Source organism: Pelophylax lessonae (genome assembly GCF_965119305.1).
Source record: "Pelophylax lessonae genome assembly, chromosome: 1".
Lineage (NCBI taxonomy): Eukaryota > Metazoa > Chordata > Amphibia > Anura > Ranidae > Pelophylax > Pelophylax lessonae.
Genome location: NC_138768.1, coordinates 69674606 through 69702125, shown reverse-complemented (window position 1 = coordinate 69702125; position 27520 = coordinate 69674606). Strand labels below are relative to the sequence as shown.

General features: G+C 43.6%; 1 protein-coding gene across 1 annotated transcript in view; it reads left to right on the top strand.

Moving 5' to 3' along the window:
• Nucleotides 1-27520, top strand: part of MTMR12 (myotubularin related protein 12) — a 139216-nt gene that overhangs the window by 79989 nt on the left and 31707 nt on the right. The window contains exons 6-11 of the mRNA XM_082251843.1: nucleotides 6637-6730; nucleotides 8544-8673; nucleotides 8761-8836; nucleotides 14939-15045; nucleotides 18992-19116; nucleotides 27421-27499. Of these exons, the coding sequence (XP_082107969.1) occupies nucleotides 6637-6730; nucleotides 8544-8673; nucleotides 8761-8836; nucleotides 14939-15045; nucleotides 18992-19116; nucleotides 27421-27499 (611 nt within the window). The remainder of the gene's footprint in view (nucleotides 1-6636; nucleotides 6731-8543; nucleotides 8674-8760; nucleotides 8837-14938; nucleotides 15046-18991; nucleotides 19117-27420; nucleotides 27500-27520) is intronic.

Genomic DNA, 27520 nt, shown 5'->3' with positions numbered 1-27520 from the left:
ATGTCAATTCGCAGCCTATTGCTGGCAATGGGAGCGTCCCAATCGGTGTAGGGGCCACACCAATTTCCAAAAGTAGTTCCAGCACTACTTTTGGCGACTTTGGGGGTGACTTCAATAGACATCTGTGCATGAACCTGCACAGATGTCTTTCAAGTCTCCCCCGAAGTCGGACTGAAATGCAACTTTGAAATTGTGGGAGTTCAGGGGAAGTCGCACAATATCAAAGTCTTGTTCAGTGTGAAAGAGGGCTATACCTGATTTTATACTGTTGAAGAGAGAATTCCATTTTTACTTTCACTTAATAGGCTGGCCCAAACAAATTATTTCCATGGCAGAATGGTCTGGCTGCTGGGGTTGCTGTAATAGACTGTATAGTAGCCTTAGCTCCATACAATAAGTTGTGCTATTTTTACTGCAACAGTACCAGATTGTTCTCTGCTGCCAGGAATAGAGAGAAATGGATTTATCACACCTCCACTATTTAGGAGAAGCCTTTTATTTTCATTTATATGTGTTGAGTCATTTCTTTATGGAACATGAAGGGGTTATGTTCTCTTCCCCTCTTCATGGAATAGTGAGTTTTGCCGTTGTGTAGAGGGGTGGGGGGGGTTCACATTGGAAACTTACAGGTAGAAGTCTTTTGGAATGCTGCAAGCCTTAAAAATCGGATGACATTGATTTGCACATTAAAGGATATGTTCACCTTTCATCACCTGTTATGAAAGGACCCACCCCCCCCCCCTTGTGCATTTATTTATTTATTTTTCGTGAAAAGGTGAACTTGTCCTTTTAAATAAGGGGTGCTCACCCTATGGCCGTGGGCCACATGTTGCCCTTGGAGCCATCTGATGTGGCCCTCCACCTCAAACCAGGAAAGTACATGCCCATGCTCTGAGATGATGGGTCGACAACTCCAGATCCGGCATCCCAGAACATCAGAGTGCATGGAGCTGGCACCAGCAGAGGAGGAAGCAGGAACCACATAAACCAGTGCTTCCTCTGTAGCACCGGCTCCTGTCCCAGGCTGAGTGCACTTCACCTGGGACCTTTCTAGCAGCCTGGAGAGCAATTCCAGCAGAAGGTAGAGGAGGAAAAGGTCAGTGTTCAGGGCTTTTTTTTCTCAGAGAAAATGTGCAGGAACTCCCCTTTCTAAGTTACTTTGTGTCTCCGCCCCCTACCCACCTTCGAGCACTAACCCTTGGTTCCACCCCTACCCACCTCTGAGCACCGACACTTGGATCCACCCCCTACCCAGCATCCAGTACAGCCCCTTTTAGAGAATATAGAACCAAGTATAATTTTGTAGTGGAATGTATGGAATTTGGTTATGATAACAAGAAAAGCAATAAAATTAATCCCCCACAGCCAGCAGCAATATACCCCCCCCCAGCAGCAATAGACACCCCGCAGCAGCAAAAGATCTCCCAGCAGCCAGCATCAATACGCTCTAGCAGCCAGCAACAGTAGACCCCTCCCTAAACAGTAGATCCCTTCCAGCAACAATTAACCCACAGTATCAAAAGATCCTCCACCAGCAACAATAGATTGCCATACAAAAATAGATCCCCTCCAGCATCAGTAGGCCCTCCAGCACCCCTTGCCATGGCATACATTCAGTGCTAGAGGTGCCGGAACTGCGTTCCCCCGCGTTCCCGCTGAAAAAAAGCCCTGAGTGTATTAAATATCACATGCACTGCATGTGATAATATGGGTATATTCTCATTTATAAAAAAGGGTTCATTAGGCTGCTTTCACACTGATCTACAGGTGCAACGTAGTGCACCTATGGCTTTCCTGCGGGTTAGCTGCACTGAGCCATAAACTTGTATTGGATCCTGCAGGTTTAGTGCACTTTCTGAAGGTGCACCAAAACTCCTGAATGCAAAAAAACAGGTGCAATTATGTGAAAAGCAGCTTTTATAGGGGGCTCAGTACAGTAAGAGCTTGTTTTTACATTTGCGGTTTGGGGGGCAGTAAAACTTATAGTTCATTGTGGCCCGCGACCAAATCACTTAGATGGCCCTCACCCTTCAAAAGGCTAAGCACCCCTGCTTTAAATAGTTCTACCCATATTTATTCCTATGTATAGTTTTAAATAGTACCATCTGTTATTTTTGGTATTGTGAATAATTTTATGCTGTTTTTTCCTAGTTCATTTGTGTCGTTTTGTAAAGCTTTTTATGTCTACTTTGCTAATCCCTACTCCTTCCAGGTGGGTGGAGAAGATGGGTAAAATGTAAGCGGTGCTTGTATTTTACCCATCTTCTCCACCCACCTGGAAGGAGTGGGGATTAGCAAAGTAGACATAGAAAAGCTTTACAAAACGACACAAATGATCTCGTTCATTTTAAAAACGTTATTACCTTTTAATCGAGGATGTCTCAGAGGACTTGACCTTGTGCGGGTATTTTTTATTTCTTTTTGTGATGGGGGAAGGAGACTCCATACCACTATGGGAGTTTGTGGACTGGGCTTTGTCTGAGGTGTGCAGTGGCAATGTTGGACGCACTGAGCTCTGGAGAGCATTAAAAATAACTTTTGTGTGCCCTCCCCTCTGTAAAGTAGAGAAATGCATGTCTTACTCATTTCCCGAAGAGCTGGCACTCTTCACCAATCCACTCCAGTCCTGGAATTAGGGTCCTCTATTGTACATGGTGACACTAGTTAAGCCACACACAAAAGGTATTTTGAATGTCAGACCAGAGATCCGCTTTAAAGAATTCACAATTTGGCCAGAATTCAGTGAGCAGACATAATCCACCTTCTTTTTTTTCTTACTTCACCTTCTTTGCAACCTTGCATTGTACAGTATCTCTCCTGGGTTATATGCTGTGCAATATTACAAGCCCAAATCAAGTCAGAATTTTTTCATTTTCAATCATTTTTATTGATTTTAAAGATTACAATAGACATGAGCAAAACTTTATACTCCCATGCTTTGCAAGTACAAATACACAGATATGGTGCTGTAACAAATATTGTTTCATTGGGCAACTATGTGGCAAATTAGGTTTAATGTTAATAAATGTAAAGTTATGCACTTGGGGGCTAAGAATATGCATGCATCATACATAAGAGGGGGAGTAGAACTGGGGGAATCCAAAGCGGAGAAGGATCTGGGTGTTCTGGTAGATCATAAGCTTAATAATAGTATGCAATGCCAAGCTGCGGTTTCCAAAGCAAGCAAAGTCCTTTCTTGTATTAACAGAGGCATGGACAAAAAAAAAGAGAGAGAGATAATTTTTTCCCTGTACAAATCATTAGTAACCCCTCATCTGGAATATGCACTTCAGTTTTGGACACCAGTTTTTAAATGGATATCGGGGAACTGGAGAAAGTGCAGAGAAGGGCAACTAAACTGATAAGAGGCATGGAGGAGCTCAGCTATGAGGAAAGATTGGAGGAACTGAATTTATTCTCTCTTGAGAAGAGGAGAGTAAGGGGGGATATGATCAACATGTATAAATACATATGGGGTCCATATAGTGAACTTGGTGTTGAGTTATTCAATTTATGGTCATCGCAGAGGACAAGGGGGCAATCTTTACGTCTAGAGGAAAAGAGATTTTGTCTCCAAAAACTGAAAGGTTTCTTCACAGTAAGAGCTGTGAAAATGTGGAATAGACTCCCTCCAGAGGTGGTTCTGGCCAGCTCAGTAGATTTCTTTAAAAAAAGGTCTGGGTACTAATATTTATAGGTAAAGTTGATCCAGGGATTATCCGATTGCCTCTCGGGGGGATCAGGAAGGAATTTTTTCCCCTGCTGTAGTAAATTGGATCAAGCTTTGCTGGGGTTTTTCACCTTCTTCTGGACCAACTGCGGGTATAGGATTGTGTATATGAAATTGTATGGTTGTGTTTTCTTTACGGTTTGTTTTTTATTGGTTGACCTAGATGAACTAGTGTCTTTTTTCAACCTAACTATGTAACAAATATTACTACCAATAATGAGTACTGACAAGTAATCGATCTTGAGTCTTAATAGGAAAGAAACCACAAAACCACATAGGAAACAAGTTTGGAAAAAACTGGTGTCCCTAAACAAACAAGCTCGAAGGTGTGAAAAGCTTATGTCTTGCCTGACCGCCACGATTGCCACAGTTGCCACAACTTAGTTGTTCGTTGTAGATTCTCCTTGCTAGCAGCCATTAATTTCTCATAAGAGTAGTGCATGTGAGTTAAATCGGTTGTTTCTAGTAAAGTAGGAGGTGTGGGAGATCTCCAGTGCCTAGTAATGGTAAGCCTTGTATTTAGGAGTATATGCAAAGTTGGATGTTGTGGTAAGGAATCTATATCTAGTTTCAACCATGCCATACCTGGGGAAATTGTTGAGATAAGAGTAAATGTATCACGCCAAAAGTGTGTCCTTTTAGGACGGCACCAAAATATATGGAGTTTGTGCCCTCTTTGGCCACAGTCTCTCCAACAGCGATCAGAGGAATTTGATCCGGTGTGAAGTACCATCTTAGGATACGTTTTTGGGAGAGTTTCATAGTTTGAAGCAACGTCTTGCCTTGTAGGATGCCCTACATGCCTTAATCCATTGGGAATCGGTATACGTGCGATCTAGGTTTGTTTCCCAACGGTTGAGGTTATCGAGTTTTACAAAATCAGATTTCTGTTGAAGTAAATTATAGAAAAGTGAGATACCTTTCCGAGATATCGAAAGGCGAGGGATAATATGACCATGTCTGTCGGGGTAGACTATAGGGCCACTTGGGCATTCGAGGCAGGCAGTGTATTGTACGGATGTGGAGGTAAAAGTCCCTATTGCTCAATTCACACTTATGCGTTTTTTTCATGCATTGAAACTCTTGTTGAGAAACCTTGCCCTAATCTCTGGGTCTGAAATAGTGTATTTAAGCTGGAAGGCCCATGATTCTTGGCTTGCTAATGCCCTGTGTTTAGTGTTGCATGCAATTTCTAGATTATACTAGTTTCAGCATGTATTCACTTTGCTCTTATCAGAGAGCATCCTGTCTGCTAGAGCAGTGTTTCTTAACCTTTATTTCATTCAAGACACCCTTTATAATTGACAATCTCAAGGCACCCCTCAAAATTATGGTCAGCCTTGTGGCAACTCATTCTAATATGTAAAAAGCTATTCTAATAGTTTTACATAACGCATCAACATCCACACACGTAGGACACCCGACATTAGAGGTGATTTTATTCTTCCAAATCAAATACACTTTTGCACACTGGTACTGACTAGTATTCCAGTGTTTATCTTCCTTTTTTTTCTCTGCTAATGTGACCCCCAATGCTGACAGAGGGGGCAGGGCCAAACTAAATAAGCATGCTGTGCAGATGACAGACATTCTCCTTATCAACTGATGATGCTATTGGTTGCTAGGATGCTGGTGGCTAGAAGGTCGTAATGGCGCACAATGAAAACCTGTGGCTTTGTGTAACTAAAAGGAAGGCTTGATCCACCTGCTGGCTTATATGCAATTTTTAGGCATTTTACCAAGGGCCCCCCAGGGTGCCTGGTCACCCTGGTTAAAAAAGGCTGTGCTAGAGTGTTTAAAAACCATGGCCTAGAAGCCACCATGGGCTGATGACACTTCTAAATTAAGGGTCTAATCAGGTCTATTCAGGCATTGGTGGTGCAATATTGTATGCGTGTTATGTCACATGTTCATTTGAATGTACTGCCAAGACAACAAAACGGACCTAAAACTTGAACTGGCACTACTTTGCTAATGTAGTGGGAATAGTGCATTACGAAACATTGAAATGCAGGTGTGTTGATGTAGTGAATTGGGGTGCCATTCAAACGATACTGCACCATGGTACTTGCGTTTGCAGGAATGCACATTTCCCGCAAGGCATAAATCTGAACAGGCTGTAACTCCCTGTGTGTTTGTGACCTTGGGTTGGAGACAACCGCTCAGTTGAAAGGTCCAGCTCTGGTATAGCGGTGACAGATCTAGTGAGAGAAAATCACCCAGCTGGGATCCTGGTCAGACCAGTGTTAATTTTGGCAGCAAATTTCAATTTAGTCTTAGTCTTAGGACTAAAATGGCATTTTAGTTTTAGTCCCATTTTAGTCTTCTGCAAGTGTTTTAGTTTTAGTCGTATTTAGTCGACTAAAACTCCAGTACATTTTAGTCGACTAAAACTCCAGTACATTTTAGTCGACTAAAACTCCAGTACATTTTAGTCGACTAAAACTCATTTTAGTCATCTATAATCAAATGGGTGTTGTTAAATTGTAATTTGTAATGCATTATTTAAGCATTTCTCTACAATTTCCAAACTCATTATATACTACTGCTGGTCCTGGAGTGAAAAATCTAATATGTTATTATTTATGGTATTAAGCTTTCAGCATGCACCAGTGTTAATTTTGGCAGCAAGTTTTGATTTAGTTTTAGTTATAGTCTTTTGACTAAAATGGCATTTTAGTTTTAGTCGTATTTTAGTCGACTAAAATTGTGTTAATTTAGTCGACGAAATTAACACTGGGTCAGACAGAATGACCTGGCAGCATATCAAGCCCTGCACTGCTCAAAGAGAAATTTGTTTTGGTGGGATTTGCTCTTTATTGAGTGTTTTATGTCCACATAAGTGTTATCTTCGCATAGGTACTGGTATTCTAATATATAAGCTGTGTTTTTTCTTTCTTTCTTAGATTGTCAGTGGAATCATTCATCACTCGCTAAGTCCAAAGCTTCTGAAACGTCTCTTCTTATTCTCATACACCCAAGCTGCCCCGTGTTACATAGGTAAGTGGCCCCTGCTTGGGGTGTTAAGAATGCATGCCCTCTGTTGTGAGTTGCTAATTCAAAGCATAGCATATGTATAGAACAGCATCATCTCTTCAAAATGGCAAATCTTGAAGCAAGTTGTCCCCTTCATCACAAATCCTCATAAAGAACATTTTTCAAATGTAAAGTCCACTGTGTGAAGGGGGCTATTCATTTAAAAGAAGAGGAATTATACTACCTGTCTCCCCTTCTTTTCCTTGGATCTCTGTCATCTTAACAGCATTTAGCCTGTGATTTTTTTCGGATATCTGGTCCCCCTGCTTTATACTGTGGTACCATCTGTCAGCTGCCACATAACTACTGTGTCCTTTGGTGAAGCAGCAGTCCGCAGATGCAACCACAGTGCTGCAGATGATCAATGATCCCATGAGTGGGTCATATATGCTGAGCCTTTAGCTTTTAAAAATAGTGAAAATATGGGCAGTGGGATAGGTAAATATATAGCTGCTTATTTTAACCACTTTACCACCGGAGGATTTTGCTGTCTTACGTCCAGGCCACTTTTTGCGATTCCGCGCTGTGCGACTTTAACTGACAATTGCGTGGTCGTGCGACACTGTACCCAAACGAAATTTACGTCCTTTTTTTCCCACAAACAGAGCTTTCTTTTAGTGGTATTTGATCACCTGTGCGATTTTTACTTTTTGCGCTATAAACAAAAAAAGAGCATAAATTTTGAAAAAATAACAATATTTTTCACATTTTTTATATGAAATTCCTCCCAAAAAATTTAAAAATCAAAATTTTTTTAAATTTTTGGCCAATTTGTTTTCTGCTACCTATGTTTGGTAAAAAAAAAATCACAATAAGCATATTTTGATTGGTTTGCGCAAAAGTTATTGCGTTTACTAACTAAGGGAAAGATTTCTGTAATTTTTGGTGTTTTTGTTTTTTTTTAACGCGTAGCGGCGGCGATCTGCAAATTTTTTTTTGCGGTACTGCGACATTGCGGCGGACAGATCGGACCCTTGACTGACATTTTTGACACTTTTGGGGATACCAGTGACATTACTACAGTAATCAGTGCTATACATATGCACTGTTACTGTAAAAATGACACTGGCAGAGAAGGGGTTCATTTTATTGGAGAGGGAGGGGTTAATGTATGCCTGGTGCTTACTGACGTGTGTGGGGGGAGGTGACTGAGTGACACAGGGACAGATCGCATGTTCAGCAAATTTAACCATTGCTGGAATTGGTGACACCCCTGGATTGCTCTTTTGTGATTTGTTAGAAATTGACCCATGCTTTTTTGCTTTTTATATTTGTCGCTTCCGCCCTATTGTATATTGAACCCTATTCAATAAAGTCAGGTCCTGTGTGCGCTCTCTCTGCGCCCATAGTTCATCCCAATACTATATTATCACAGAGATAAATACCTGGCTATTCTAGCAGCGAAACCCAACAGCTTTGAAAATGTCATGCAATAAATTCTGTGCCTCCCTAATTTCATAGGGCCAAGGTATTGGTGCCAAAAAACATGCTAGAAAATAGAATGACCTGGCTCTTATGATCTCCTGTAATACTTATTCATATTTCACAATGCACTAATCGTGTTGAGTGTTTAGGATTATTGCTAGCAGCATCGTTTTTGTATTGATGTATCGATATTATGTGTACTAAAATTAATACGGTTATCGGTACTAGAGATAGTTTTCATTATTATTTTTTTTTTTTTTCTTCCTACTATTGCTGTTAGTAGTGGGTGTATGGTTTTGGAAGCAGCAGTTGTAGTCTTTTTCTTTTATGATGTTTTTCTGTTTTTTATTAGCGGCAACCACCAAGGATGACACTGTGATGTTTGACACACTGAAGGATTGGAAGCTAGAACTGGAACGCACCAAAGTAAACCTGGGTTACAAAGTGGTGTCTGTCAACGAGGCATACAGAGTGTCGAAGAGGTACTGGATCTGTCATGTAGGAACTGAGCCCTGCTTTATGTATAGCCTGCTTTTCTGATGTAACTCTTCTATCTTCTGTTCCTGCAGGTTGCCCCCTTACTTTGTGGTGCCCATATCTCTGCAGGAGGAAAGTGTTTCTAAATTCCAAGGAAAGGGAGTACCTGTAAGTAATTATCGATTTTAAAGAGGCAAAATCTTCTTCTCTTTTTAGGTTCAGTTGGGCATGTAAATGGCCACTAATAAGACCATGACTACCGGTAACTTAAAACGCAGTGGTGAAAATATATGAATGCAGTTGCTTTCTATTTCTAAATGTGGCACCATGTGAATGTCTATAAAACAGTTCATATCTATCTAGCTTTTTTGGCTGAACATTTTGCGAGTGCCGTACCATTTTCTGTTTTTTCTTCTTTTTTTTTTTTTTTTCATGTCCATGACCAATCTACAAATTTCTACCTGTTTTCACACGTTTTTCGCAAGTGTTATAGACTAGATTGTGAGTGCACTCTCAGAACACAACCTTCTGTGTTGTGAATGCTTATATGTGTCAGCTGGGTGCTAAATCCCACCTTTCTTGCCATCACATATATGCGTTTCACCAGGGTTTCTCAACCAGGGTTCTTTGGAACGCTAGGGGTCCTCCAGGGGTTCCTTAAGCAAGGAGTAATTTCTCAAAACAATAGTATGCTGTCCCTTTGAGAGCCGGTTCACACTGGGGTGACCTGGTCGCCTGACAAGTCGCCGTGGGTCGCCTGCCATAGATTAGCACAGGACCCGTTCTAATAGGAGCGACACAAGTCGCTCCGACTTAGAAAAAGGGTCCTGAGCTACTTTGGGGCGACCTGGAGCGACCTGCATTGACTTCAATGATATGAAGTCCGTGCATGCCGCTCCGAGGTCGCCCGGCAAAGTCAGGTCGCGCCTATGTGAACCGGCTCTTAATTAGATCTTGCATTGTAATCAATCTATAAGTGTAAACAAAAGCAATGTGCAAAACAAACGACAATATGAGCCTTGAATGATGAAGCCAGACTTGGAGAAACGCGTCGAAAGGAGAGTGTGTGTGACATCACAGCGTGCTGACTGGGTGTGAGATACCGTGGACAGCATGTTTTAATGTGGAGCCTGTTATTCACTGCCTAAATATAAGTGGATATAATAGTATAATAAACTTTTCCCTGCTGTATTATGCAATAGGTTCTCCCTGCTTGCTTTCTACATATGACTCATTGGTGAGCAACCGAAGGATGGTATAAGAGCTGATCCTATATGGAGTAATTTTCCAAGATTCAGCTCTGATATGGGTGTCCTATTGTTGGATGGATAACAAAAGACAAGTAAATGTCTCCTGCGCTCAAATGTTGTGTAAAAGCCAAAGAGGCAATGGCTATATCGTTGGCATCTGAAGTCTTGCTGCCCTCTCAGGATGATGGGTATCCACACAAACTGAAAGCAAAAAAGAAGAGAAGGGCGCATGGACCTAGTGCAATACCATAAAATATTTATTAGAAAATTGTTAAAACTACGTCATACATTATACTCAAAGAGTATGCTATGTAAAAGCATAAACCCAAAAGAGTTTCCAGAGGAAGAGGGTTCTCCCTCAAAATGCGTTAGCCCTATCTATATGGACACCTTCAAGTTCGCTTGTCATTACTAAGGATTATGGTCCTGCGGTCTATGGACAGCCGAAGGAGCTCTTTTTTGGTTTTATGCTTTTACATAGCATACTCTTGTGAGTATAATGTATGACGTGGTTTTAACAATTTTCCAATAAATATTTTATGGTGTTGCACTAGGTCGGTGCGCCCTTCTCTTGTTTTTCTGCAGGATGCATAACATGCCTTCCTTATCTCTGTAATTTGGGGTCCACACCATTTGGTAAGCGGCCATCTTCCTTAAAGGTGCACCTTTTGAGCACTTCAGTTATTCGAGATTTATACTGCACAGCGAGCGCTTCTCACATAAATTGACTAGTACTTGATGTGTTAATATATTGCTTTCAAATCGTTGCTTAGAATCCTGTATAGTTGACATTTAAGGTCCATATTACTGTTCATCTGCACATTGTCCTTGTTTGCACTTTATAATTTGTAAAGGAGACATTCAAGGTTCATATTTTCGTTTGTTTTGCACATACTTTATTTGCACATTGCTTTTGTTTATTTATGTATTGATTACAACGTAGAATCTAATTTAAATGGACAGCACACTATTGCTTTGAGGATTTGCTAGTTTGCCCAGAGTGTCGGGAATATACAGGTTGCAGCAGTTTCATCGGGTTTATTTATTATTTAAACCCTGAATTTGGGTGCACCGAGCGCAAGCATTTTCTTTATATTAACCTCCCTGGCGGTATGATTATGTCAGGAATTATGTACCAAAAGCGGTACAATTTTTTGCATGGAAATTTGGCGTTATGTATTATAGGCCTACAATTCTTAGTAATTACTGACTTAAACCTGACCAAAACAAGACTCTAGTAGACATCCCAGATGTGATAAATTTGAAACACAAACACATGAATTATAATCTAATCAATAATATAATTTTATTATATAATAAAATTATATTATTGATTAAATTATAATTCATGCGTTATATGTGTGTGTGTGTGTGTGTGTGTGTGTGTGTATGTATGTGTGTATATGTGTATGTGTGTATATGTATATGTGTGTATATATGTATATGTGTGTGTGTGTGTGTGTGTGTATATATATATATATATATATATATATATATATATATATATATATATATATATATATATATATATATATATAAAATGTGTTTGTGTTTTGTGCAACGTTTGAATTTCCCTCCCAGTTCCGCTCCCATGCAGCATTGCTGCTGCAGGGAACGGAACTAGGAAGTCATCACACCGACGGACAAGCAGCAGGGATCTCGGCTGGCGATCACAGCAATGGGAGATCATCGCTGGATCGCCAGGAGAAGGTAAGAGACAGTGCTGCGCGCTCTGCACATCTTCCCCGAGTGTGACTCGGGGATACCGATCCTAACCTAAAAAATCCACCCGAGTCACGCTCGGGGATACCGCCAGGGAGGTTAAAGAGCAATTTCTGCCTCTTGGATACGTTTCCACTGACACTATTGAGCTTTTTAGCTATCTGTAAGGGACGAATTCTTCCCGATGACCACAAATGTAAGGAGCATTCCTCCCACTGACCATCACGCCAATGTATCATGAGTTGTAAAAATAGTAAAGTTCAGCAGGGGTTCCCTAAGATTGGGAAGTTATTTTAAGGGTTCCTCTTTGTTGAAAAGGTTGAGAAAGGCTGTGTTACACAATCAACAATAAGCAAAATCATAGGAGCCACTCCACCAGGACTCCATACAACCTGCCTCAGGGACAGGCATTTAGTGTCCTGCTCCAATAAATCTCCTTTACTACGTGGTAATTTATGACCCTATCCTTTATGATTTGACTTTTAATGCGCAGTATTTGGTACCTTTCTCTTTTAATCCGTCTTTCCTCAATCTTGTGAGGAGCCCTGCCGGGAATATGCAGCTGGCTGATGGCAGTTCTCTACAATTTTCTCTTGATTATGTATATTTTATGCTGTACTTATATCGGTTTGTACTACATCTTGCCACCACGCAACTTGTACAACATTTTAGTGGCACTTTATCACCGCAATTATCTCTGTAAAACTCAAAACTTTTTTGTGAAAGAAATAATCATAGGAGCTAGCTGGGAATGTTGTCGACCAAGCAGAGACTACAGCTTATCATTTGACTGCTGCAGATGCCGGCTGCCAGAATACAATAGCTGATATAGAAGGAATTGAGTAATTTTCCATGTATAGGCTGCTTTAGGCACCAGTAAAGAGCCTGGAAAGTCTATTCAAATAGCTGTAGGTGCTCGAACACAGGTAGTGTCCGATCATGGCAACAGGGTACTGAATCTTTGGATGATGAGGAGTGGACCAAAGCATTGGAAGATTTAACAAGGGTCTCTTTATCCCCTTCGCAACGCCTGATTTAGCTATTCATTATCCATAGAATACATTATACCCCACTGAAGCTTCACTCTCTGCAGTGCCCCAGATGTTCTGCGGCCTCAGGTTCTCTCCTCCATATGTTTTGGGGTTGCCCCAAACTCCATGGATATGAAGAGTCTGTCTTTTCGATTCTTAATTCCCTTTGTTCTACGCGGGTGTCATTTGATCCAAAAGTTGCCCTACTGGAAATAATTCCTGAGGAGGTGCTTCCTGCTTAAATGCATTTAATGTGGACAAGATTCTTATATTTATCTTGCAGAAATGGCTCTCACCCTCCCCACCGACCTATAATCAATGGCGTGACGCACTCGCCTTTACCTTAAGGACAGAGGAGTTAACTTATAGCACAGGGGGTGCTGATTTTATTAACAAATGACGGGGTTGCATTTATGTATTTATGCAGTAATCAAAATGTGAAGCAGCATATGTTAATTTTTTTGAATAAAATTATATTTCGGAAAACTTTTCCCAAAATGCTAACGTTTATTTTATTTAAATTTAAAATGGAGTCCCTTCTGTGGGTTGCCGCACTTTATTCATTATATTGGTAAACCGTAGATGATGGTGATCTGAGGGTGAACCAAAACTTGCAGTCTTCTAAAGGCTCCAAATGGGGAAGTTGTGTGGGAGTTTACAAAACAGCACCTGTAGATTTAGGTGATTGGCTGTCAAGTTTTTTTCATTTATTTTTTTATTAACAAACATGTTATACTTACCTGATCAATGCAGTAGTTTTGCACAGTGGCCCCAAACCTCCTCCTCTGAAGTTCCCCTCTGGCTCTGTCTGCTCCTTCTCTTCTCTTTTCTGCCCCCTAGCAAGTAGATTGCTATGGGGCAGGCATGTGGGCTCCATCCTGAGCTGGGCTGTGTGCATCTATTGACACACACATTGTGCCTCAGCCCTGCCCCCAGTTCTCTGCTTACCTGCTCTGTGCAATCATTTTGCACAGAGCAGCCCTGATCCTCTTCTTCTGGGGTCCCATGCCAGCGCTCCAGGCCTCTCCTCCTTATCGGGTGCCCCCCACAGAAAGCCGCTTTTCCTGGGAGCCCTTGTGTTGGCTCGCTCCAGAGTCCCGCTGCTTTGTCCATTGACCCGGAAAACGAGACTCGCCCCCCCCCCCCCCCGTGTCACAGGAATTGATTGATTGGGGCAGCGGGAGCCAATCGCTCCTGCTACTAGCAATTTGTCCAATGAGGAGAGAGATGGCGCCTTAAGCCTCTGCACTCATGCACATCGCTGGATCAGATCGGGCTCAGGTAAGAAAAAGGGGGGCCTAGGGGGAGCGGCAGCACAGAAGGTTTTTCACTTTAATGCATTAAAAGGTGAAACACCTTGAGGCTTTAGAACCACTTTAATACAAAAAATGTTTTAAGGTAAAAAAAAACCTTTAAGCCTTTACAGCCACTTTAAAAAAAATATTAATAGCACTTATTTTCAAAATGTCATGCTGAGAGACCCTGTCACCACCTGCTATGCTACAATCTAAACTAAAATCTTCTAAGAGTTTTTTACATGCGAGTGAAACACACTGATGTAGGCAGTGTGCCCCCGAAGACCCTGTAGCCAACACACTCTAGGATGTGTCAATTTATCAATAGGGTTGTCAGCCTGATATCTTTGCTTAAAGTGCAAGTTCACCTTTTCACAGAAAATAAAAAAGTGAACACCCTACACTTCCCGATCTAGCCCACCCCCACCCCCGGGGTCCCCGTTGCAGTTTCCATCATGGATAATGAGCTGTCAGTGGCCATGCAGCCGGTGCAGGGCTCCGGGGATTTTAAAGCCCCTCTCTTCGTCTCCATCTTGTCTTAGGGCTTCCAGGACAGATCACAGCGATTCTGATTGGTTAAAGTTTCCAACACCTGACCATTCAAAATCACTCTGATCCATCCCAGAAATCTAAGACAAGATGGGAAAGAAGAGTGGGGCTTTCCAATCCCTGGACCGCTGCACTGGCTGCATGGCCACTGACCGCTCATCACCCAGAGAGGTAAGTGCAGTGTGGACCCGGTGGGGGTAGGGTGGATTGTGTAGGTTCACCTTTTCACTCTTTTTGTGAAAGAGATGAACCTCCACTCTAATGCTGCAGCAGGCAGTATTTCTGAAAATACTTCTAATTCAGATCCGTGCCTGTGTTTGCTTTGCAGCATAGCAGGTGGTGACACGTTTTTTTTCCATAGGTGTATTTTCTGTAAAAGTGGATTTTATTTAAAGTATAATTCTCATTCTCGTGTGGCTTTAGATTTGGTGCTGGTCTAGTCAGCATGGCCCAGCTCTGTGCAAGATGGGTTCCCTCCCTAAAGAGGTGGATGATAACGCCATCCAGGAACAGAGAGCTTTCCTCAACAGGTACGTATCATGTGCTGGTGCCTTCAGTATATTTCCTGTCTTTATATGTTATTATGCAGTGCAGTTATTAAGCTTTCCCTTCAGTCTTGCAAAGTTGTACAGGTTTCTCTTCTCTACTGAAATTACTTTTTCACTGCACATTGTGAGCTTCTCGGTGCATTAAATGTTGCAGCAAGTCAGATGCAGCAAAAGACAAAACAGAGGCGCCTCTTGAGTAAAATCTGTAGCATTAAATAACAAAGTATAAAAACACTCACATTTGAGTATCAGAAAACTGGCACATCAGGAGTGTCCTGAAGAGGTGCATCTCTATTCACACTGGTGAGCTGCTCAGTGTGAGGTGCAATGATCTTGCCATCACTTTTCTCTATTGGAAAACCCTTCTGACGCGACTTTTTCCAGGGCTTGGCAATTGGTAATGGTAGACAAGGAAAATGTGGGAGATGGTGGATTTATTTTATTCTGGCCAATAAAATGAATGAATGCTTAAGCACTAAGCGCACCTAGCATTTGGGCACGTCGGGTGTTTTTTGTGCCCAAGCACTCCTCTCCTGAATGTGATCAGGTCTCTGCCTGTAAACGCTCCTGCCTCTAAAGGCCTGTAAATGGAGGCATAGGCTAACATAGAGGTGCGTATAGAGGCAGACAAAAAAAAACACCTGTTAAATGGTCCTTTTTAGATGCAGTGTGCATGAGGCCTAAAGGAAACCTGTCCTGAGTTGGAATCCTTCTAGCCCCATGCAGCACCTATCAGGTACTTCACCCACCTCCCTCTCTGGCACTTCCCTTTTTTGAGGCACATTGTATTTGTCCATTTTCTCCTGTTTCTCTAAGAATTGCTGTCATGTACCGACCCCTGGACCGGTATCAACCTTCCTTGATGACTTCTCTGCCCGGCTACCCTTCTTTCTTCTTTCTCTCTTCTGAAATCCCCACAATCATTCTCGGAGACTTCAACATCCCTGTTAATGCTAATACTACTACTGCTTCTAAACTTCTCAGTCTAACCTCATCTCTTGACCTGAAGCAATGGATTCAGGCTCATACACACTCCAATGGCAACACCGTTTACCTGGTCTTCTCCTATCTATGTACTTTGTGCAACCTCTCTAACAATCCTCTCCCACTCTCTGATCACCACTTTGTTGGTTTCACTCTCTACCTATCTTTTACCTCCTCTCCCTCATGCCTAATAGTTAACCCGTAGAAGCCTTCGCCACCTCAACCCTTCTCTACTCTGCTACTGACCATCTCTATGACAAAATATCACCCCTGTCATGCCCCAACCTAGCCAATTCCTTCTATAACAGCTCACTGTCACCCTCCCAAGACAAGCTCGCTCCCCTCACTACACGCAGAATCAGGCCCCGACCGCTACAGCCCTGGCAAACAGACGACACCAGAAGTCTCATAAAAGGTAGCCCCGCTTTTGAGCGCCCGTGGCATAAGACTAAAGCCCCGTACACACGTACCGATTGTTGGCCGTAAATATTCGGCCGACGACTGATCGGCCGATTGTAGGCTTGTTAGTATGATGCTTCCGACAGCGCATTTTCGGCCGAACAGAATCTGTCGTGCAGGCATTAAAATTTTTGTTGGCCAACACCAGAACGGCCGATTGTTCGCCAGTCAGTACAGATTTCGGCCGACAGACAGCAGATTTGCAAGACTGGGCATGCTCAGAAAAGAAAAAAGACAAGGAAAGTTAACCATCACATGACATCACTTCTGCAGTCGGCTGTTGTTGGCCGACAAAATTCGTGTGCAGTCTTTTGCAGTTTTCAACAGACACGACAGCCCTGGACAAAAGACGGGCGATCGTTCGGCTTTAGTCCCAGGAAGACTTCAATATAAATCTGCCCTCCTAAAATACTATTCCTTTCTCTTCAATGCCAGTCAGACCTATTTTATCACTCTCATTAACACATTCTCATCTAGTCCCCGTCAACTCTTCTCTACCTTTTATAGCCCCGTACACACGTACCGATCGTCGGCCAAACGATCGGCCGTCTTTTGTCCAGGGCTGTCTTGTCTGTTGAAAAGTGCAAAAGACTGCCCACGAATTTTGTCGGCCAACAACAGCCGACTGCAGAAGTGATGTCATGTGATGGTTAACTTTCCTTGTCTTTTTTCTTTTCTGAGCATGCCCAGTCTTGCTAATCGGCTGTCTGTCGGCCGAAATCTGTACTGACTGGCGAACAATCGCCGTTCTGGTGTTGGCCATCAAAAATTTTAATGCCTGCACGACCGATTCTGTTCGGCCGAAAATGCGCTGCTGGCTGTCGGAAGCATCATACTAACAAGCCTACAATCGGCCGATCGGTCGTCGGCCGAATATTTACGGCCGACAATCGGTACCTGTGTACGGGGCTTTACTCTCTACTTTGTCCTCCACCCACTAACTCACTCACTGCCCAGATCGCCAATCATGTCATAAATAAGATCAATAAAATTTGCGAGGAGATCTCTAAATTGCAGAAACCTCTCCCACTTAACACCCAATGTCCACAGGTACAATCATTACTTCCCTCGTTCAACCCTGCTAGTATTAACGAGGTTGCTGGACTTTTTTCCAACACCCATTTAACCACCTGACCCCTGGATCCTGCTCCCTCCTCATACTACGCTCACCCTCTGACTCTATTCTACACTCTCTAACTCACATCTTCAACCTCTCCCTCTCTTCTGGCATTTTCCCCAACTCTCTAAAACGTGCACAAGTCGGCCCCATCCTTAAAAGGCCCTCACTGGATTCCACCAATCTTCACAACCTACGTCCCACCTCCTTACTCCCCTTCTCCTCCAAACTCCTTGAACGACTGGTCTACAACCGACTGAGTGACCTTCTAACTAAAAACAAATGTCCTGATTTTGCCCTCAGAACTCCACGGAAACTGCTCTCCTTAAAGCGGAGTTCCAGCCTAACCGCACACTCACCTGTCCCACGGTCCAGCGATGCGCCGTCTTCTCCCTCTCTGCTCTGCGGAGACAGTTTGCGGCTTCACAGCCGGGTACGCACTGCGCATGCGCGAGTTGCACTATGCGTCGTGATTGGCTGGCAATCATCTGGGACCTCTGACATGTCCCAGAAGATTGGAGGGAGGGAGAGAGGACAACTTCCGCTCAGGTCGCTGCGGCGCTCTGAGCGGAAGTGGGAGCGGGTAAATGTCAAAACTAGGTACCCGCTCCCCCCCCCCCCCCCAAAAAAAAATGACATGCCAAATGTGGCATGTCAGGGGGTTAGGACTATTTAAAGCGGAAGTTCCACTTTTTGGTGGAACTCCGCTTTAAATTCACAAACGACCTACTAACGACGGCTAACACCAACAGACACTATTCTGTACTACACCTCCTGGACCTCTCTGCTGCCTTTGACAAAGTGGACCACTCCCTCCTCTTCAAAAAAACTCCACTCAGTTGAGAGTTGGTCTCTGTGACTGTATTGCTAAAGTTCATGTGAGAACCATGGATTGCTTAAAACGCCAATTTGAACCCGGACTGCTCATTACTCTCGACCTGATGGGACTTTCAGTTCTCCTTTTTCCTGCTTTGACAAGTGGCGCTTAGGTCATCTCTTCTGCCCAGATTGTGCATTGCTTATGTTACACAGAAGCTGCAGACCACGTGTAGTACGGCTGTTCTCTCGACATATGCGTTCCCACGCCCTGGTTATATCCACTCCATCACTTACATTTGTGCCAGTGATCTCTTTATTCTGATTTACCTCCGATTATATCTTTGGCCTACTTGTCTACTCCTTTTTATTTGTATTGTTTTTTGCATTGTTATATTACGCTGTTCAGTAGTATTGAAAATACTTCAATCGACACATTTTTAAAAGAAAGTCAGTTATCTTTAAAAATTAGTTCAGAAGCCTAGGTATTAATCTTTTATCCCTATTTAGCGTTATCTGCTAATGATCCAGCTTGAATCTCTGTTTTAACAGTGTAGAGCAGACGCTTCACAGACCTCCCTATGAAGAAGTGAGAATTGAGGACCTCTCAATAAGCCTTCCCTCGCTATCAGATGTCCAGGCAGCTTACACTCGCTTTAAACAGCTGTTCCTTATTGGTAAGAATGAAAGCGGTAATATTGTGATGTTTTTTTTTTTTTTTTTAACTGTCAACAGATATAAAACTGATGTCTTTATATTGGTTATGGACGGTGATGATGAGCTGTCTTCACCAGCTTGACTCAATTGCCGCAGCCAGTAGGATGGATCTGACTTTCCATATCTGGGCTTTTCTATATAAAGCATGCAACGAAAAACATACACCGTATGGCCAACAGTTTGTGGACAGCTGACCATAGCACCTACCTATGTAGCCAAACGTATGTAAATGTCCCTCTAATTTTTTAAATTCAGGCATTTCCAGTGAAGGTAACTGGTAATGCTACAGAATACAGACATTTTAAAGAATTCCAGTTATAGGTAATTTATGTACTATAAATACAGTGCAGCACTAACAAATGATGAAACATAAGTGCTGAAACCATTAATCATAAAATAGTGAAAAAGCAGACAATGAAAATGTTTTAAAGAATGTAACCTAGACAGAGTGCAAATAAGTTCATGTATATAGTTCCACAGACATCTGAATGCCAAAGAAAGTGCTCTCCACAGTGATCCTTAGTGAAGAACTGTACCCAAATGACAGCAGTATGGATATCCTTCTCCCTGAGCCAGAAAGAGTACAAACATGATGATAGGTGGTCAATATGAACATGGGGATATTAAGGTCTCCTTTCATCCTGACTGTATCCGGATCATCCCAGTAGTGCTCAAACATGTGTAAATAAGGAGATCGCTTTTGAAGTGCAGTAAAGTAGTAAAGGTATTGGCAAGATAAAAGATGTGCACTTACAAAGCCACTGTAAAGATAAGCTAAAATCAAGTAGCGAACGTATGCAACATTCCAATGGGCTCCACTCCAAGCGTACGGTCAACCAACCAATAGAAAGAAGCAGCACGAAGAAGTTGCCGTTGTACCCCTCTTCCTACGCGTTTCATCATAAATGACGTTTGGGGACGGACCGAATATATTATGTATATAAATATTGTGTGTGTATATATGTATGTATGTGTGTGTGTGTGTGTGTGTATATATATATATATATATATATATATATATATATATATATATATATATATATATATATATATATATATATATATATATATATATATATATATATATATATATATATATATATTTTTTTTTTTTTTATGTGTGTGTGTGTATATGTGTGTATGTATGTGTACTGTATATATGCATGTATGTGTGTATATGTGTGTGTGTGTGTGTGTGTATATATATATATATATATATATATATATATATATATATAGGAGTTCCATTGGTCCAGCTTGAACATGTATATACCATATCTGGTCGATGCACCTCCAGTGATCTCCACATGCTTCTGCGTCGTATGCCAAGCGGCTTATTACTATATTATTACTATACAGGATTTATATAGCACCAACACTTAGCGCAGCGATTTACAACATGAAGCCAGACAGTAAAATTACAATATAGTCAAATTCAGGAAGAATCAGAGGGCCCTGCTCATTAGAGCTTACAATTATTGGATGAGAGGCAATGACATAACTATGTTCAGCTCATCCAAACGAAGAGCGCTTTGCATTCATTCAGGAAATGCAAAGCATTCTCTGAATGGTGCCTGTGCCAAGCCTCCAAACTCCTATGTTCACATTACAGCAGAGCAGCTACTCTGCATGGGACCCAGAATCAAGGGGAGATCACTGGAGTAGCGATGTCTACTTCAGTTATTTTCAGCTTTCACAGGCATCCACTAGATATGGTATATACATAGTTACATTGATCCAAGCTGGATATACGTAACGATGCACAAATATACCATACCTGGAATTCTTCATTAAAGAGTTGCGCTATTCCAAGCTAGTTGTAACAGTTTGCAGAAGGCCCTTTACTTTTCCAGCATGACGAAAGAGGTTCTTTCCTTAAAAAAAAAAAAAAAAAAAATATTTACTTCTGTGTGTGTCCCTGCTGCAGATTTTCCCTCACTTCTGACCTGTTAAAGCCACTGTCATCATGACAGTAAGTGAGACCAAATGTATCAAACAGAGCCCTGAAAGGTTTTAATCCTTCCACACTCAAAAAAAAAAAAATGTTTTGCGTTGGCATACTGAAGTTGAACGCAGATAATAAGCACGTTTCTCTGTCGCTCATTGACAGACGTAGTCCTCCTTGATTAATATCAACTCTGGTTATACTGCCCTCTACAGGAGTAGGACTAGACAGGAAAGAAAACGTTCTGGCCACACCCTAGGGGCAGTCCCAGAGGGTATATCCTCTCTCTCTCTGCTACAGCAAATCAGTTTTTTTCTGTCTAGTTAGGAGTAAGGACCTAGATTCCTTGCTAGGATCTTCGGTCCTGGCAAGATTTTTTTTTTTTTTTTTTTAGAAATACTTTTTTTAGACAGCTTTTTTTCTCCAGTGTTCCTGTGAGATCTTCAAGCAAGTACGCTGAAACTGGGCGATGGGCTGGATGTTGAGATCCAGTGGTCACCCCAGTTCAGCCTACGAGCGCGTGCAGGCCATAGCTCCGCGCTGGGTCGGCCGCGACATAGTCCCACTGGACGGGGACTGCCCCTGCGAGTTAAACGTCTCGCCTGGACGCCAATGACCAACAGAGTCACGGCGTCCGTATTGGTCGACAGCCCCCCCACCCCGGTGGAGAGGGGTTCTGTCAGGAGTTGGCGCCCGCCTGGTTCCGGTATGGTGAGTAGTATGTTCCCCCTCTCCCCCTGTCGGGTTTGTTGGTGGACGCGGGCCCCTCTCTGGGATGGTCGGACACTCGGTTTTCTGGGTCTCCCCTCTATCCTATAACAGGTCACAGATCCCCCAATTTGAGTGTGATTTTTGTGAATAGAAACCAGGAGGCTTGGTTTGGGAGCTGACTATCTAAAAGTCACTATATGACTGTAAGGGTGACTGAAGTCACTGGCAGACTACTAAGAGGCATTACTATTGAGGTATAGAGGTATCCTACCTGTCTAGTGTGTACACAGGCCGATGCCTATGCCTGAGTTACTGCAGCCACAGATCGCCATCCCTCCAGAAAGCCGGTCACTTCCACAGGCCACACAGCCTCCCGCAGGCCGAGGACACCTCCCGCAGGCCGAGGCACTTCCGCAGGCCGCACAGGCCGAATGCACACATCCCGCAGGCCGCTGCTAGCTTGCAAGCTGCCGCTATCCTACACAGGCCGCCGCCATTTTCCTGCAGATCGCACGAGGCCGCCATATTGGCGTAGCCTCGTGTCTCCAGCATGGGGACGGCCATGTTTGAGGTGACCAAAAACCTCGTGGAGTAATTGGGAGGCGCCGGAAGGCTTGTAAAGGGGCGGAGCCGCCTCCTTGGCCCAGGGAAAGCAAGCCAAAGACTTCCTGTCTGTAACAGACAGTGCTGGAAGCAGTTTGATAAGAAACTTCTGTGCATCAGGTGAGCTTTGGGGTCTCTCTCTCTTTCTGAGGGGTCCAAGCAGGTAGACTGAGGGGCGCTACTGCGCTGGGGGACTAAGTTTAAAAAAAAAAAAAAAATGTTTTTTTCTTGCAATTCATTTTTTTGGGTTTGCTGGCAAGTGTCTTGTTACATGAACCCTGCCACTCATGTATCCCCACCTGATCCCCTCGGGGTGGCCGCAGGACCCTCCAGTACCCCACTTGTGATGATGCATTATCAGCAGCTTTGGAGTCTTTGGTATCCCGGGTGGAGGTAGCCTGTCAGGGACGGGGGTCAAGAAGAGCGACCCCCGCCTACCCCTATGTCATCTGATACTTCAGATACGGATTCTGAGCTTGTCATTGCCGGGAAACCTTTAAATCTTGAGGTTACACCGGCAGAGGTAGCTGAGACTCATATTCCTTTTTTTTTTGGTACTAGCAAGCCTACCAAAATGGTGAAGGGTTTCCCTTGCCCAAATGGGGTCTTCCGTAAACGAGCCCCTGCTATTTCCAAACGCATTGCTAGGCGCTATCATTTTGAGGAATCCCTCATTACAAAGATGGACGGTACCACCAATAGTGGACTCACCGATTTCCAGACTAAATAAAGCCACTGTTATCTCGTTGGATGGACAGAATGGGCCCCACCCATCTCTAGGGTGGGGGGACGTCTTCACCGGTTTCCGGATCCAGGGCTTTCCAGAATCCCAGATAAAGGGGTTCGCAAGGTCATATGGTCGGGATACAAGATCGATTTTCGATCACTTCCACCGGTGCGATTCTTCCCTTCCAATAGTCGACATCCCCGGGTCGCTTAAAAAGCTTTGCGGGGAACAGCTTGATGCAACAAGCAGTGGTAGTTCCCATTCCTTGGAGGAGTTCTAGTCGAACCTGTTCACAATGCCCAGGAAAAAGGGCTAGGTGTGTCCAATTCTGGTCTTGGAAGAGATGGAGTCCATCCATACAGTGGTGGCCTCCCTGCATCAGGGGGATTTCCTGGCGTCCATAGACATTTAGGATGCCTATCTTCATATCCCCATCTTCGCAGGACATCAGCGTTTTCTTTGCTTTTCCCAAACATCATCCCTGGTTCCCACCAGGAGACTGAACTATCTGGGCCTAATTTTGGATACATCCTTGGCAAGAGTGTTTCTCCAGGCGGAGAAACTCCAGAAGATTCAGTCAATGATTCGGATGTTGCTGTCCGTCAACTGGCTGGGATTGATGGTCGCCTCCTTAGAGGCAGTACCGTTTGCCCAGTCTCATACCCGAATTCTCCAAAGAGGAGATTCTTCTCATATGGAATCGGAATCCCGATTCCCTGGACAATCGGATCCGATTGAGCGAGCAGACCAGGGAGGCTCTGGTCTGGTGGCTTCGGTCTCCGATGCTCAGCCAGGGGAAGTCATTTCTTCTGATAAATTCCAGGTTACCGATAAAGGTGTTGGAACTGAGAGCGTTCAGACTTTGTCTGATTTACTGGACCGAGCAGCTCCAGGGCAGTCCGGTTCGGATCCAATCGGACTATGCCACGGTCATGACTTATGTCAATCACCAAGGGGCACCAAGAGTGCCCTGGCGGCCATAGAAATGGCCAACATTCTTTATTGGGGGAACAGTTGTTCCAGTTCTCTCCGCGATATTTATCACGGGGGTGGACAGGCAGATTATTTCAGCCGTCAGATTCTGGATCAAGAGGAATAGTCTCTTCATCCAGAGGTATTTCACCAGCCTATCCTCTAGCGGACGCAGCAGACGCGCTGAGCGCCCCGTAGGGGCAGTATCAGCTACTGTATGTCTTCCCCCCTCTCAAGTTACTGCTGAGATTTCTCCGTAGGATAGAGGTGGAGGGAACTCCAGTTATCCTGGTAATTCCGGGCTGGCCTCGTCAAGCCGGGTACACCGACTTGGGCAGGCTAGTCGCAGACGCTCCTTGGAGACTTCTTCTCAGGGAGGATCTGCGGTCTCAAGGACCCATCTTCCATCGTGCTTTACAGTCGCTGGTTTTAACGGCCTGGCCGTTGAGACCCAGGTACTGAAGGACAGGGGATTGTCAGCTTCAGTTATTCCTACTCTAATTAAAGCAAGGAAAGCGACTTCTAGCAAAGTCTATTATCGCACATGGAAGACTTATATTGCGTGGTGTGAATCGTTGGGATTTCCCCCACGTACCTATTTGGTGACCCGAATTTTGGCTTTTCTGCAAAAGGGGGTTGAGCAGAAACTATCCTGGAGCACCATCAAGGGTCAGGTTTCAGCGTTAGCAATCTTCTCTCAGAAGCCGCTGGCTACTCATTCCTTGGTGCGGAATTTCATCCAGGTGGTGCGGCACTTGGCTCCGCCAGTGCGCGCGCCCTTACCGCCCTGGGATCTTAATTAGTTTTGTCGGTTCGGCAGAAACCTCCCCTTGAAAATATCAGGGAGATTCCCTTGCTTACTTTATCCCAGAAGGTGGCCTTCTTGGTGGCTATCACTTCTGCACGCAGGGTGTCAGAACTGGCTGCATTATCATGCCATTCCCCATATCAAGTGGTTCATAGGGATAAGGTAGTTCTTCATCCGAAGCCATTCTTTCTTCCTCAGGTGGTTTCAGATTTTCATCTGAATGAAGATATTGTGCTACCTTCCTTGTGTCCTAAGCCCAATCCTCATCGGGAACATGCGTTGCATTCCTTGGATGTAGTTCGGGCAATCAGGGTATACCTGAAGACTACGGAATCGTTCCGTAAAACGGATTCACTTTTTGTGATCACGGATGGCCCCAGAAAGGGTTTGCCTGCATCTGCCGCGACTATCTCCAAATGGATTAGACAGACGGTGGTACAGGCTTATTCTATTTAAGGGTCGGAATCCTCCGTTCCCTGTTAAGGCGCACTCTATTCGGGCGATTAGTGTTTCCTGGGCCTTCCACCATCAGGCGTGAGGGGTCCAGGTTTTCAAGGCGATTACTTGATCGTCGGTTCATACCTTTACAAAATTTTATAAAGTTGATGTGATGGCATCGTCGGATGCCTCATTTGGCCGCAATGTTTTGCAGGCCGCAATTTGAGGAGACCGTTGGTCTACCTCGAGGGTTTGTTGGGTTTTTTCACTTAGGTCTCATCTTTTTGCTCGATGAGTCCTTGATGCTTCTGGTTGGCTCCGGTTGGGCCTTCTGGATTTTGATTTCTGTTATCCCACCCCTCATTTGTGGCACTGCTTTGGGACGTCCCGAGTTGATATCAATCAAGGAGGACTACGTCTGTCAATAAGCGACAGAGAAAAATGGATTTTTGTAAAATCTTACCGTAAAATCCTTTTCTCTTAAGCTCATTGACAGACGTAGTACCCGCCCCTCTGTTTTTGAGTTGGGTTGGGTTAAATTCTCTAAACACTGCTTTGTGACATAACTGATTTGCTGTAGCAGGAAGTGAGAGGATATACCCTCTGGGACTGCCCCTAGGGTGTGGCCAGAACGTTTTCTTTCCTGTCTAGTCCTACTCCTGTAGAGGGCAGTATAACCCGAGTTGATATTAATCAAGGAGGACTATGTCTGTCAATGAGCTTAAGAGAAAAGGATTTTACGGTAAGATTTTACAAAAATCCATTTTTACCTTTCCACAGCAAGGGTTAAATAGTCAATTGTTCTAGGAGTGCAAGGATAAGGTGTAATACTTACCTGTGCCCTGACTCCTGCAGGTTTCCTCACTCCATGCTACCAGACCCTCATAGCATCCTCAGGGGCCGTGGGTGCATGCTCACCTTCTTACACACAATATGCAGGCTCAATAGCCCTGCACTGCATATGACGCCTAGGGACCCCCTGCAGCTTGAGAACAGCGCTGCAGCCAGGAATAAGGTAAGTACTACAACTTATCTATCCACACCTAGACTAAATAAGCATTGAACCCTTGCAATGCAGGAAGGGCCTCACTGGAAGGTTAGCGTTTGCCCCGGAGTTCAGTGTTAAAGTGCACCTGTGCCCAAACCATGAACATTACATTACTTATGTTTTTCTTAAGCTTTAAAACAAACCAACTCTGACCTCTCCAGTTGCTTTAAATGTGAAGTTATTGCCTGGGAATAAGCTTTAAAAGCGGCCATACATGGAATGAAATTTGGCTAGTTCAGCAGGGACTGGCGAATTTCAACCCATGTTTGGGCAGGCTGGTTGTAAAGAAGTTGATCTTTCCGATCGACTTCTGTAGAACCAGCCGTTGGGTTTCTCCTGTACGATCAGTGCGGTCGGTTATAGCCAGCTACACTAATTATGAAGGCTCGGTCAGGGGGAAAATAGCACAGCGGGAGTGATTCCCCCATCCACATCAAATACATGTGGATGGAAGAGTTGGGTCATGTTTTTTTCATTTAACCCGCTGGCTGGAAAAAAAAATGATTAATGTATTGCCAGCTTAAGTTGACCTATTAAACTTCTATAAATGCTAAAGTTGATCATACACATAAAGAGAAATCTATAGATTCCCCCATCACCGCTAAACGGCGTGGATGGACAAATCTCCCCCGTCAGCTATTGTACTCTTGACAGTTGGCACCCACGGCTGTCTGAAAAGCTGAACAGTGACTGCACCTAGAGTCACTGTTCAGCCAACTTTCTCTGCCCGGCTCCTATTTCAATTTGTCGAGCCAGGGGGGTTAACCGGACCCATGGTTTGAATTTTGCCTAAAACCCTGAAATTTGTGAGGTGTAAAGCCAGCTTTAAATGGCAAATTACCCCTTTTAAAATACTTCTTGATAATTACTGCTAAGTAAAAGCTATTAGGACTATAGTGAATAATAAACCACAGAAAAATCTTGACTGTATACCATTACATTTTTACTTTGTAATATTTTGTATGTATGTGGGAAACTTTTTCTAATCTTTCCTTTTTTTTACCTGTTGTAGAAAACTCCACTGACTTCTGGGACACAGACTCCAAGTGGTTTTCATTGCTGAACACCTCCAATTGGCTGGAAATAGTCAGGTGTGTACGAATAAGGCATCT